Source organism: Pseudorasbora parva, chromosome 12 (assembly GCF_024679245.1).
Source record: "Pseudorasbora parva isolate DD20220531a chromosome 12, ASM2467924v1, whole genome shotgun sequence".
NCBI lineage: Eukaryota > Metazoa > Chordata > Actinopteri > Cypriniformes > Gobionidae > Pseudorasbora > Pseudorasbora parva.
The window spans coordinates 29656897-29672411 of record NC_090183.1 but is presented as its reverse complement, the minus strand read 5'-3'; the positions used below and the strand labels follow the sequence as shown (position 1 = coordinate 29672411).

Here is a 15515-nt window from a genome sequence, read left to right as displayed (position 1 = left end):
AGTTATGTTATAATACTTCTCTGTGCGTTCACTCCGCAGCTAACATGAGATGTTTGTAACACATTGCAGTAAGCTAGATCGATATTAGGCACAGGATCAGCATATAAAACATGTAAACATATAAAATGAGATTTAAACAATAAGACTAACTATGTTGAGCTATATAACATTGATTAGTTTTCTGTCAATGAATGTATCCAAACAGTTGCTCACCTGTCTAATAAAACAATTCATATATTAAAGCATCTTTGTTGTTTCATGGTTTCTACGGAAATGTCTGGGGTATGATGTCACTGATACCCCTGGTTAAAATGGCTTATTTCTCTGGTTTCAGTTAACAAAATAAAATTGTTATAGTGGTTTTGGATGTTTTAATATATCATACATATTTAACAAAAAATGTATAAATACTATGACAAATGTATTACTCATTCTTAGTTAATGTTTTTTTAATGCATAACTAATGGAACATTGTATAGTGTTAACATTTAAATTCAGCTCATCAGTGGTGACATTTGAGAAGTTTGCTTGCATCCATATCATAAATCTATCTGCCTAAACGAGTTGCCTGTCAATTGTGTAAAATCTGCTTTACCCTCGGTCGCCAGTTTTATTTGGTAGAAACGCTTTACTCTTAGCAGTGTGCAACAAGTGTCACAGCAGCCGCTGAGCGAACGCACAGAGTAACGTCATAACATAATTTTAAACACACTTAAATGTAACTAATATGATAAACAGAGCTGCGTTACCTCATACTCATGACCAGAAAAGCGGAAATGGTGCCGGCGACTGTGTCCTGTCATAATAAATGTCCCGCTGCTCGCAAGGTGTGTGTATTGTGTAACAATTGCTCCAGCGGCCTTGCTCAGCTCCTTCAATATTCTGTCCTGCTCTGCTTCATACTAAAGTAACGTTAATAATCGCATCCATGATTTCTGGCCTAGTCCTATCTTGATTATTTTCCACCGGCTGTGAGGTGAAGACCACATGTCCCAAGATTATGAGCTCAAACGTGATGTCATCAAACTACGCCTTTGTTTTGAATAGGCGTCCTCTAGCGGATGGTAAAGTTACATAGTGTAGCTTTAAAATTACTTGAAATTATTTTAAATACAATTAAAACAATCCAAGACAACAACAAAAATCTAAATAAGTCTTATTTTCGTAGTCTTATATCTTATTTTAATTCACCCCATTAAGAAATATCCAGGATTCCCAGAGTGTTGGAAAAAACTGAACATATGATGTATCCTAATTTTAAAAGTGATTGCTGCTGGACCTGAAAAAGTCTCGTAAATTAATCAAATCTCTATGGGCAATTTTTTTTGAATACATGTTTTTCTAGTTATGCCAAGCTCTAAATATTTTATTAGGTAGAACTTGGAAAAAAAATTTTTCAAATTCTTGATCCTCATCAAGAAAACCACAGACAACTAGAAAGGTCATGGGGCCTTCAATTGGGGGCCTTGGACACAAAAACTTTTGGAATGTTTAGAATTTGCTTGCGAGTTAGCGGTTTGAATCAAACTCACGTGTGAATAATTTAAGAGTCTTTATTGACTCCTTCATTAAACCGCAAATTTAATTTATTCAGGTATGTCGGATAGATTCTAAATTAACCGGGAGCTGTTGCTGTGATGCATCCTTCACTTTATGAGACTTATGTTAGTGTATTTTTTGACTGCTCTTGCATATGACAAGTGCGTAATTTAAGATACATTTTCATAACAGAGTTGTAATATAGGCATATTCATTTACAAAATATAGTAATTGTTTGGTGAATTGACTGCAAGGGATATTTGTTTAGGTAAATGATAACAATAATAATAGCCCTGTGTTTTAAAAAAAAAAATCAGTTTTCTTACCTCAAAGGCCTTCCTCTCAAGAGTTTCACGTTTGTTTTGAGGGTTCTCAAGTTACAAGCCGCGAAATTCCTCTTTAGCCTGGGCAAAGCTGTGAAAGCCATCGGGCGGTTCGAAAAACAAACCCACCACACCGGGGAAAGACCTCTGTTGGTGCCTGGTGTGCTATTTATGTTTGTGCCTGTGTTTATTTTACAAGAAGGGTCTGAAATGACAAGTTTCTTCTTTCACTTAGTTTTCCACAGCTTCTGTGTCTGGTGCTGTATTCACAAAGGTGGGGCTCATCCATACATCACCCACAGTTTGTTTTGCTTTTTATAAACATGCGCTCGTGATGAAATTCCAGGGCTTAGGTGAGTGGGGACATGTGCCGTTTCATCATCTTTAATGTGGGTGACCACCCTGACCTCACACTATTCCTCAGACACGGTACACAGCGACTAAGAGTTTCTTCTCTTATTAAGTGTTTAAAATCATCAGTCCTTCTTTAGGCAAGTGATTTTTGGTTTGAGTGGGAATCAATCACATTGTTTTGACACATTCCACAGAGATATTCCGTGTCAGGATTGCCATGGTAATGAGGCACGCAAAGAGCAAACATCGTCATTGTGAGGAACTTCTGAGCTCGTAGGCTATTTTTGATGGTTTACAATGGTAAGGTGTAGACACAGATTTAATCTTCCATGTCTCATTTAGCTGGGAATTGGGAAGATTACACAAAACATCTGTGGTCCTATTTATGTTTGCTGGGCTTTTGTGCAGTGTGTAATGTAATTTTTGGCTAAAGATGTTTATCTAATGATAAGCATCGATGGGCATCATCTTGGCAAAACAGTCGATGCAATGGTATAATCATTTTTTTGTGCGCAAAAACGGTACAAAAAAAGTACTAATTTAAATTTGAAACGCTTTGAGAAATTCACCCGAAACTTGTGAGTTCTGTAAATATATTCTCTTTTTCTAGGAATTCTGCCACCAAAGGAATGACCGCATATGTAATCTCAGTTTTAAAAAGCCATAATTAGTATAATTTATATACACTATTTAAATTAGTTTGTTTTGGCCAGCACCTCTATAACTGCATCCATCCAGTTCCCATACTGAATCAGTGAATTGTTTTCAATGATTCCCTTCAAATAAACTGATTCACTAGAACTAAACCTTTGAAGAGAATGTTTAAATTTAGCTCACTTTGCTGTAATGTTGTGTTTGCTGTACAATGTAAAGCAGTGTTTTGTTGTGCTGCTTTGCTGCATGTTGAGAAAAAGTACTGGCAAACCTTTTGCTAAATATTTTTTAAATGTGACTGAGCTATTAGCACATTTCTAAAAAATTACTGTAGCATTACTATTTTTAGTTGATTAGTTACTCCTGAATACTGAAATGCAGTTATTTGGATGAATGTAGTTCAGGACCACTTTCGTCAAAGATGATTGATTGACTACTAGCATATAGTTTGGATTGGAGTTATGGTTCTGTTCTGGGCAAGAACTCTAGAAGCCTATGTAACAGAGGCCAGCTAGTAGTAGTTGCTGTGCGAGTAAACCTCACTCCTCTGACCTCAAGAGATGCTCTAGTGACTGACGCTAGAGGTTGCAGCCTTTAGCCTCCTTGTTAGAGTGTCCGACTCTCATGCCGGCGGACCCGGGTTCGAGTCCCGGTCCGAGCAGTAGGGGTTACATTGGTGCCGTGACCCGAATGGGAGTGAGGTTTAGGGGGGTGAGTGTAACAGAGGCCAGCTAGTAGTAGTTGCTGTGCGAGTAAACCTCACTCCTCTGACCTCAAGAAATGCTCTAGTGTCTGACGCTAGAGGTTGCAGCCTTTAGCCTCCTTGTTAGAGTGTCCGACTCTCATGCCGGCGGACCCGGGTTCGAGTCCCGGTCCGAGCAGTAGGGGTTACATTGGTGCCGTGACCCGGATGGGAGTGAGGTTTAGGGGGGTGAGTGTAACAGAGGCCAGCTAGTAGTAGTTGCTGTGCGAGTAAACCTCACTCCTCTGACCTCAAGAGATGCTCTAGTGACTGACGCTAGAGGTTGCAGCCTTTAGCCTCCTTGTTAGAGTGTCCGACTCTCATGCCGACGGACCCGGGTTCAAGTCCCGGTCCGAGCAGTAGGGGTTACACCTAGCATGGATAAGAGCTGGAAAAGCAGCAATAAACCCACTACGGATAAACAGAACAGAACCAACATAATGTATTTGCAGATATCTTTAATGCCTATATTAAAGGAGGGGTAAGTGCTTTCTGGTAACCGTTGTAGTTATTTCAAAGCACCAAAACAAACACCCCCTACCCCCAAAAGGGTCCCCACACATACGCAACCCAGGTAACGACTGGTAGAATCTGTGTGTTACCTGATATAGGTTGAATATTCAATGAAAAAGTCACCCCTTCCATCACAAAAACACAAACCGTTCTCATTAACAACTCGATAGTACACAAGAATGACAGTCCATCTAACGAACATATTACAATTATGACAAGATTAGAGTTATAGCGATCACAAAAACACAAACCGTTCTCATGACAACTCAATAGTTAAAAAGCACGACAGTCCAGCTAACAACATATAATGACTGGATTAGGGTTATATAGATCATAAAAAGAGGAAACAAACATATATTAGGAGAATAGTATCTCACTTGTTAGACACGTTTTGTGAGCTGACGTTTTAAACTGACAATGATGAGATTTAGATGCTCCATACGGTGTGGAAATGAATGGGTCTTAATCATCGCTGAAGTGAGCCACAATAAGGTCGCTAATGGACAAAAAAGCGAACATGACACATGAGGATAATAAAGCATATATTAGTTCTCGGCTAATGTGCGTCATGTTTGTCGTGTGTTTTGAAATTTTGCTGGACGATAAATTAGCCAAGAAATCATTGTGATAAACGATAATATTGTCATTCTGAGACCATTTTCATCTGAAATAATGATAATGGAATAATAATGCAGGTACACCTTTTCAAATATCAATAAACGTTTATTTCTTAAGACTATTTAAAATAAATATTCACAATAAATGAACAAAACAACCAAAAACAATAAAAGCAATGGACTTTCAGTCTGTTAACAAAAAATGTACTTGAATAAAAACCAAAACAATAAATAAAATGGATGAAAGCTGTTTTAGGTGTATATTATGGGTGGCTCGGTTCATAAAACCCACGGTTTGGTTCGTATCACGGTTTTGGGTCACAGTTTTCGGTTCTGAAAACGGTTCTCGTTATTGTTGTTTTTTCTTTTAATCGTTAACACTCCTGAAATGTACTTCAGTATATGATATATAGTTTAATTATCCACAATTTAGGATACTTTATTAAAACAATTGTTATATCATGTAATCATGCACACGTCTCATCACGCCTCAGTCTTCGTGTCGAGTATAAACAGCTCCCCAAACGGTCGAGGCACGTGCTCCGTCAGCGAGAGAGACGAGGAAAACAAACAAGCATTGAAATGGAAATTATCGTGGCCTGAAAAATTATCGAGCTCATATTGTTTTTATTGTGCGATTAATTGATTTATTGACTATCACGACAGGCCTAGGAATTTAGTCTGTAACAGTTTCACGGAATCCCCGAAAATTCTGTGATGGGTCCACGGAAGTGATACCTATAGTGTGGATAGCATAGCATAGCATAGTACAGTACAGTACAGTGTGACAGGAGCGTGTGCATTCACTGAGCGGCGGATTTGATTGTCATTTCATCGATTAAAACTTAGCTGGGGATGGAGGAGGGTAAATGAGCTCTGGAGAAACGCGATAGCAGCTGATAGGACTGAGGAGCTATACCGAACTGACGCTATATGCTTGATTGCCATTTTCTCCCTTGTGTTTCAGTCTAGGTGCTCCTGACTTTTATTGGTCACCTTTCAGCAACTGTTCTCTTTTTTCCCCATATAGAGAATCTTCAACTCCTTTGTGTACACGGAGAAAACTTCAAATGGGGAAACAGAGGTGCAGCAGGTGAGTTACACAACTTCCCTTGATTGTGTGTGTGTGTGTGTGTGTGTGTGTGTGTGTGTGTGTGTGTGTTTGTGTGTGGTCTAGAGGGGCAAAGGACACCCATTAAAATTCTACAGTTGCTGTGTGGTTGTCTTTGAAGCCATTTTTGTGCTTTCGGCTGCTGCAGCACTAATTCCAACCTCTATTGACTGCACCGTGTCCCTCCCTAACAAGCTCTGGAGAAATAAGATGGCTCATCCTTTAGCTCTTCCTAACATCAATGCATTTGGCCCATGATCAAAACACTCCGATTAGAAACCGTTTTAAAAATCTGCGGCAAAAGGAAAAGAACTTGTACAATTACAAATTTGTCTGTCTGTAAATAAATATTGATAATTTAACAGAACAAGACTTAAAAAATGTGCATTTGCATTACACGCATTGCGTAATGTCTGTTTTTACACTGGAATTGTTTAACGCTTGGATTGTCATATTTTGTTAGAGTAAACACTGTAAAATGGTTACATAAAGGAAAGATATAAAAAAAATGATGTTTCCAACTTGTGCAACAATCATTCTCAAAATTAAAGGGTTAGTTTATACAAAAATGAAAATTCTGTCATTAATTTCTTACCCTGATGCCATTCGACACCCGCAATACCTACATTCATCTTCAGAATACAAATGAAGATATTTTTGTTGAAATCCGATGGCTCATAAAGGCTTCTATTGATAACTATGTCATTTCCTCTCTCAAGACCCAAAAGGCACTAAAGACGTCATTACAAAGCCCATCTCACTACAGTAGTTCTACAATAATTTTATGAAGCGACAAGAATAGTTATTGTGTGCAAAAATAAATAAATAACGACTTATATAGTGATGGGCCGATTTCAAAACAAAGCTTTTTAAACCGTTATGAATCAGCGTATCGATTCAGATTCGGATCACGTGTCAAAGCGACCAAACTGCTGATATCACGTGACTTTGGCGATCCGAACCGCTGATTCCATACACTGTTTCATAATGAAAATCGAAGCTTTGTTTCGAAAAGCTTTTGTTCTGAATTTTGAAATGAATTAAAAATTAATTAATCACTCTGAATTAATACTCTTTTGCTTATAAGTTTACACACCCCTGCGCAGAACCTGTAATGTTCATTTGTATATTTTTTGTTATTAATGGAGCTATATTTCACAACACAAAACACATTAATATAATTTGCATGATTTATCCTGTTCAAAAGTGTACATATCCTTGGTTTCTTAATATTGCGTATGTTGCCTCCTAGACCATCAAAAACTTGTTAATTGTCTTTCCAGCTTGTGCAATATATACCTAATATATTTTATGGAGGTTCTCAAACTAAATACCATTATTATCTCTTTTAATTCTTTCTTTCTTTTTTAAATTTAAATTAGTTTAAAATGTATTATTTGGTGAGGTGTATTGACATTTATGAGGATGTGTGCAGCACAGATATCATAAACAAAAGTAAGAATAATTTAGGGCACTAACTTTTCAATCTGAAATTATGGGAATGCATTTCTTTCCTCAGTCAGTTTTAAGACACCAGGCCTGTCATGTGCTCGTGTGATTTATTCTTGCCATGGTTCTCTCCCTCATGTATACTCCAGCTTCTGTTTTTGCTGTAAGGCATAAAGAGCTTTCAATGTTAATACACTGTTCTGACCAGCCTCAAAACATATCAGCATGAGTGGCAGCAACTGCGCGCGTACCCTCCAAATGTGTTTCTCAGCGACACACACACGCCCTGAGCAAGAACGGACAGGTTGTTACTCTTCACTTAGGTTTCCGTGCCAAGAGAATCCCTTTTGTGTGAATTATTCCTGTACTCTCTCTCTCTCTCTCTCTCTCTCTCTCTCTCTCTCTCTCTCTCTCTCTCTCTCTCTCGCTCTCTCTCTCGCTCTCTCTCTCTCTCACACACACACACACACACACACACACACACACACACACACACACACACACACACACACACACACACACACTCACCTGCAGCTATTTACCGGCTGCTGGTGAGAGATTAAGCCGATCGCTGGCAGGTTTTTCTAGTGACACCTCGACAGCTAATTGCCAAACAGGGTTTTTGGGGGTAGACGCTGATAAACCGTTCTGCCTGCTGAGGTAATCGAGACCTGAAAGTGTTTGATTATGAAGTGACTCAGGTTTTGTCATGCTATAATACTGTTTTGTTGTTCCTCATTAACTGGCACAGGTTGTACTCGCATTAAGGAGATGCAGACAAAGAATTAAAATGATTTCTCGTGTTGCCGACTAAGTAGTTTCAGTAGTGTTATTTTTAAGAGGTACATGCGAAACACCTTTTCTACTGATGAAATTCTGTCAAGTCACCCTGGTCTCAATAGTAATACATGGCTATTAATACGTACAATTTTACAGGTACAAAACAATAGTTTGGATAGATGCTGAAACAATACAATATGGCCATATTCACAACATTTAAATGTAAACTGTATTAAGTATTTACAGCTAAAAAAGGTAAATATTTACAATATCATAAAGATATTTGTATTATTGCCCTTTTCGATTTTAGATCCCTTAACCCTTAAACGCGTACCTCAGGTTTTTAGTGACACAGGATGTCATTTACTACCTTCTTCCTCATTCATTTAAAAAAATGTTTTTTTAAATTTATACATCAACCTTCTTAGTATTACTTAATAGATTAGTTATAAACAATATAAGAATAAATGATAAAAAAGTACCTGTTTTTCCATATTTTTTTTGTAAAAATCGTAGTGTGCAACCTGGTTTCACAGAATTCCTTTAAATTTCCCCCTAAATCTGTGGCAGTTTTCACGGAAGCCACGGGTATTTATTGCGAAAACTGACCAAAAACTGTATACAAGTATTAACTCGTGTTGCGTTCCAAGTCTTTTGAAGCCATGCAATATCTTTATGTAAAGAACAGAGTTGATCTTAATGTTTTAATCGATGAAATGACGATCAAATCCGCCGCTCAGTGAATGCACACACTCCTGTCACACTGTACTGTATTGTACTATGCTATGCTATGCTAAGCTATACTCTATACTATACTATACTATACTATACTATACTATACTATACTATACTATACTATACTATACTATACTATACTATACTATACTATACTATACTATACACACTATAGGTATCACTTCTTGGACCCATCACAGAATTTTCGGGGATTCTGTTACAGATTTTGAGTTAAGGGGCCGTGTTAATTTCACAGATTTCTGTGAGACCAGGAGGATAGTGTATGTAACAGTGTAAGCATATTTTTTTTCTGTACAACAATAATTGATACTTTGATGACTAAATAAGTGCACTTCACCTTTATTGCACATTTTCAAGGTGGTGTTGTCTGATACACAAAGATGAAGTGACTCATAGTGAAAACAGGCAGGAAACAAAAGAATAGGAAGTGTCATGAGCAAAACTTGAAATGGCTCAGTGATTTACTACAGAGCAAATACTAAACACAATCAAATACTAGTGTCACTTGATGGTTGATCTGGTAGAAAAGCTGTCAGCAGTAAAAATATTGATTTTGAAGATGTTAAAAATACAAATAGGTTCGAAAACATGAATATGAGCCAGATGTTGAATGTACTGGAAAAGGAGCTCCGACGAGGAGCGTGGTGATATAAACCATCTGAACCCTTCCAAGTTTCATAAAGTGACAAAATATGTTTTTATATTATTGTTCACTAATCGTTAGAGTTTTATATTATCCCGACATAGAGATTCATCTGCGTAAGATATATATCCGGGTCACTAAAGACCCGAATATGTACCAATGATTGGTGAAACATTCATGCATTTAAGGGTTAAACCTAAACATAACCATTTAATAGATCATATAAAAAGAATATTAAACTTAATGTACAGAAATATGTAGTACAATTGATAATTTAAACAACAATATAGCATTAAAAATATATTTTAGCCACTATATCTCACTCATACTTCTAAACCCAAAACCATTACTTACAAAAAAAAGTAAAGAAAAACATAACAGACAGACAAGTGTAATCGCAAATATTTTTTTATTTTATTTGTATAAGTTGATGTGATGATGATGTGTTGCAGTTGCAGTCATCTCTGGCTGTATAAAATAGTTTTGTATGAGATACAGTGCTACTCGAGTAATATTCTAATGAGAGGTTACGTATAGTTGCAAAGTTATTGTTACTAGAATGTCTAAAGTGGACCATTATGTAACCCACGCAAACTAAATTTCCTAGTTTTATATACGTATTTTGTGTTATGGTGATGCAGCCTAAATACAGTCTATTCTTGGCTCTAAAAGCTGCATTGCATTAAACTGACCTAATTTCAGTTTCTGTTTAATAGAGAATTAGCATTTTCAGGCCTTGTGAATTTCTAATGAGTTGATTTGAATAAAATGAAGTCTGGATTGTTCGGTTTGGTTCTGGAATATTAATAAAGTGATATCAAAAATTTCAACTGTTGTGTGGTTACAATGTTTATCCACTTCAAGTATTGTGAAACCATGTCTCTAAAAGGGATTTTAACCACAGACCTTATTTTTCCCATACATTTGAAAACCTTCTTAAGACCCATTAAAAAAATTGCCAAGGAAACCCAAAGCGAATTAGCCTTGCGTGTTAACCAACAAATTCATGTCATGTTTGAACAGCTCCGATTGACACTAATTTGTGAAAAAATGACACTGTCAAGTCCTGGTTGCTTATGTTTCTTTAATACTGCTTTGCTCTATTTATTTATTTTAGTTGCTAGTTCTAGTTTTATTATGCATTGTAAAGGTTATAAAATAACACCTTTAGATCTGTAACTGCAAATCTCATTATTCTGGGTTCCTCTAAAAAATGTGACTTTCATCAGTTGCTCGTTTGGCAATGCTGTCAACATCTGCCAATTCTTTTGTACACACACACACACACACACACACGGTAATGAAGGCCTGGCACTGCCGTTCTTGCAAGTTGAAAAGGCACCCCAGTGGAAAACGGCACCAATTAGGATCATGTCCATGTCTTGTAGAGAAACAAAGACAAAGCAAGCCTGTCTTCTCTTAATGTCACCATTTTAATGAGATCGGACTCAGACCTCGTCAAATCTCCCAGACTAATTTTCACACAGCTTGTCATGAAAAATATTTATGAATGATACAAGCTTAACTGTAGCTTGTATGTTTCATTTTTTTCATTTTAAAAACAAAATGTAGCTGATCTTTTACTAAAATTCAGTGTCTCTGGGAAAGTGAGCGCAATAACATATAAACGTACATTTTCTTCTAGCTCTTTAAACACTTGAAAGCTTTATTAAATTCTCCAAAATTAGATGCACTGCTGTTCTGGATAATAGTGTTATTTTCCAACCTGTCTAAAATAGGGACGTTTCACTTGAATCATGAACTTGAAAGAACAACATTCAAGTTTAGCAGTAATGGCTGAAACAGGCATCTGATTGGATGTTCACGGCCAATATGTCATGGTACATTACTCCAATCCAGGTCTTGGAGAAGGAGGTTTCTCTTTTTTTGCCTTAAAATTCCTACGAAAATTGTTGTTAATGCAAGAATTGTGTTTTTTTGTGTGTGCATGTTTTGGTTTACTAAAACATCTGGTGAGAAGAAAGCAGTTCATGCGTCTGTAATTTATGTCTTGTGTGGGGAAACTCTTAGCTGAGCTGTTGCTCTAGTTAATACCTTTCTCCAGGGAACTCTAGTATGCATTGGGTAAACCAGAATTCACAGAAACATGGTTAATCAGCCGTAACTCTTTCACACAAGTGCAGTATAGACCCTAAGCTAAAACAACATCCTAGTTTTCTGAAACTCATTCTGGTTTATGAACTTAGCTTACCCCCTTCTAGCACCAAACCATTTTCCCAATGCTTGTGGCACTGCAGCAGCTGACAGTGCATGTCTAATGGTGATCGATTACTAGTCTCCAAGGTTAGTTCAAGCTCTCTTTGATGTAGAGTGCAGGCCTAGATTTGGAAAGTGAATTAATCTCAGCTTATTCCACAGGACTAATGGAAAGACTTCTCGAACGATAAGTGTGTGTATATCAAAGTGATATTTGAGCATTTATACAAAATTACATTTTTATAGTCAAGCGGTTAACTAAATGAAAATTCTCACCTTTCAGTCTAGACTTCTCATTTTTTATTTAATTTTGTTTTGTTTTGTTTCTTTATATATATATATATATATATATATATATATATATATAATTTTATTATATTATTTGTATTTATTTTATTTATTTGTTTATTTTATATTTTATTTATTATTAAATTTTTTGTTTAGTTAGTTTATATTTATTTATTTATTTAGTATATTTTTATATTTATTTATTTTCAAATTGTATTCTATTTAATTTATTTAATTTTATTATTTAATTTTTATTATTACATTTTGTATTTAGTTTAATTATTTATTTATTAAATAAATATATATTTATTTTTTATTTTTTTATTTTCTTCATAATTTTATTTTATCTTGCTTTATTTTTCAAAGATCTCGGTTTAATTATGTAAATCAAATGTTTATGCCTGTTTTCTTTTTCCACCAAGAAATGAGAACAGCATATTATGACATTTTTCGAAAACAAAAATCTGTGGGTGGCAAAAATTTGGTCAAATCCCTAAATAGAAATATCAGTGGAACAATTACTGTATTACTGTAACCTACTGATCAGGGAGACAGTATAACAGTTTGACATGCATATTTATGTAGGTATTATGTCTGTTTGTATTGTTTTCAGCTTGCGAAAAAGATCCGTGAGAAGTTTAACCGGTACCTGGATGTGGTGAACAGGAACAAGCAGGTGGTTGAAGCCTCTTACACGGCCCACCTCACGTCCCCTCTCACAGCCATCCAGGACTGCTGCACCATCCCTCCCTCCATGATGGAGTGAGTACCTGTTTATTATACCTTTAATTTTGCTCTAACATTTTTCTCCACAGCATTTACAAAGACATTTTAAACTATTTGTGCACCGCTCAGTGCATTAAGCATGTTGAATCTGTGTGAATGTGATGCGTCATTGTAGTTTATTTGCCTCACTGAATGTACAATCTGTACGTGTAATGGGTGCGACTAAGCTCATATCAGTGTGAGCATGCAGTGTAAATGCCACAAATATTGTTTAAATCATTGAAAGGCAATGATGAGTTAGCCAAGTTGTCAGACTGTGCTTTAGAATATCTCAGAAAATCTCTTTCCCAGTGCAGTTTGCAGAGTTGTTGCTGTTTCTTTTGTCTGCTTTGTGTCTTGACTGTCTCTCCCTTCTGTCTGTCTGACTGACTCTGTCTCACAGTCTCACAGTCACATGTTTAGCTCTGCTCTTCTAAATTTTCATCTTCTCTGCAAACCTTTATCTGTGTTTGACGGATTCTTCTCGGTCATCCATTGACCTTCTCCGCTATGTCCCTTTCATTCAGTAGTTTCATATTTTTTCCTGTCTGCTTTTCCTCACATGCCATCTGACATTTTAAAGGTTCTGCTGTTATTATGAATAAATATTTCTTTGTTTCTTTTCCCCCCTCATTCTCTCAGAATGCATGTGAATGTGTCGAGTATTCCTCCGCCCTGTCAGAGAGAGGAAGAAAGGCCATGTTTCCACATGCTTTGGTAGAAATTAAATCAAATAATAGATTAGATTAGAAAAGAGCTCCCACATTCATGGAAAATGTGCATACATTTAAAACAAAAACAAAAATACCTGTTAAAGTAGTGGAAATGAAAGGGGTCAGGACCTGTGTTGTTTTATTGTTTTATGACGTTTCCTGGGTTGCACGTATAATGTTAGAATGCTTTTTAGATCAAAAACTGTCATAATTTATAATTAAAAGGCATATTTTCTACCCTGATTTTAACCATCTGGTTTGAAAGCTCTGTTTTAAACGTCTTTCCATTTATATAGTATTACTCTCTCTTTTAGTGCGCTTTTATTATTATACTATATTATTATACTCATGGTTAACTAATCGTGAAAAGTGTTGCATTACATTTAGATCTATGGCATTTATATTTAGTTCTATGGTATTATACAGTATTTAGATCTATGGGATTATATTAAGATCGTAGCACGAAAGGTTGCAGAGATGAACATTGTAGGCGATCACACACGACATGTTGAGCGCATGAAAGCAGGATCTCATCATTGCAACTCAGTTTCTGTACACTAATGAATGCTTTCCTCTTCACTAACAGTGCAAACGTGATATAGTTAAGAGATTTATTGAATAAAACGGGAGTCACTGATAAACGCGTCACTGATAAACTCTTGCTGTTTTATTGACAGAGATTGCAAAGGGAGCTTTCTTTGATCGCTTTCTTTATAGAATTTAATCACTGTTAAATAACTATTATTATATTAATTATTTTCATCCTACTAAGAGAAACAACGCGTTTAGTTGACGTTTAGTCACTGGTTTGATTTACTGACACACAGACAAAAAACATTTCAGATCAGGCATTTGAATGAACACAGTTACTTACATGTTGCAGTACTGTGGGCCCCAGGCACTGCACAATATTTTGTAATCCTCAATGCCATGTTTATTGCTCGGTAGCGCGATCCGTTTAGCTCCACGAGTCGGTGGGTGGCGCTACAGAAGCAGACATGCATGTTTATCTGTTGAGGCGGCATTTCAGCATACAATGACGTAAATGGTCGAAATATTCTGAGAGCGAGCGTTTTCTGGGCCTGGTGTCAATAAAATCTTTTCTTTGGCTAACAAGGAAATTTTCGGCTCCGAAACTAACAGGATATTCTTATATTATGATGAGATTTGACCTATATATCAAAGGCTCAAGGAAAAGCAGATTTCTCAATTCGTCACCCCTTTAATAACATAAAAACTTTGATTTTATTGAGCAAGAATGCAATGTTTTCAGCATTGGTAATAAGAAATGTTTCATGTGCATCAAATCAGCATATTAGAATGATTTATGAAGGGTCATGTGATACTAAAGACTGGAGTAAAATTTAAATGACCTAAAAGGGTTGCCTAATGGTTGAAAAGTCGGACTTGATCAAGGCACCTAACCCTCCAATCTCTCCCCTGGCACCGGAGCAAAATGGCTGCCCTCTGCTCCGGATTGTGTGTCCACGGTTTGCACCGTGTATGTGCACTAGCTTGGATGGGTTAAATGCAGAGGACAAATTCTGAGTATTGGTTACCATACTTGGCCTTCACGTCATTTCACTTTCAAAATTCAGCTTTGCATCACAGTAATAATTACATTTTAAAATGTATTAAAATGGAAAACTGCTATGTAAGTTAAAATGTGCAGTTATCAAAAGGCTGTTCTGGAAAATGTCTGCCCCCAAAGCACAGAAACATCTTTTACGATGTGTTGTAGGGAGTCAAATTATATAGATGAGCAATGTTTTTTCATTCAAGACTACAAATAGAAGTTTACTTCATGTTTTCCACCATGTCATCCAGTGTCCAGTATCAAAGTCAAAGGAGTAAATATCACCTGAGGCTTCTTTTTAAAAAAAAAACATAAAAGAGTTGGCTAGGAGCTGTTTTATCCTGCAAGTCAACACTTGGATGTATTTATGAATGACACATCATTAGGCTTACACCTTCACACACCTTCCCAATCAGCTTTTCTATCTTTATCTAAACCGCCTCTTCAAGTTTTCTTAACAATGGAATGTATTATA

General features: G+C 36.4%; 1 protein-coding gene across 1 annotated transcript in view; it reads left to right on the top strand.

The window, feature by feature from the left end:
- The window catches only part of cachd1 (cache domain containing 1), a 99646-nt gene that overhangs the window by 36824 nt on the left and 47307 nt on the right, over window positions 1–15515 (top strand). Inside the window, exons 2-3 of the mRNA XM_067459809.1 lie at window positions 5773–5835; window positions 12600–12748. Coding sequence (XP_067315910.1) covers window positions 5773–5835; window positions 12600–12748 — 212 coding nt within the window. The remainder of the gene's footprint in view (window positions 1–5772; window positions 5836–12599; window positions 12749–15515) is intronic.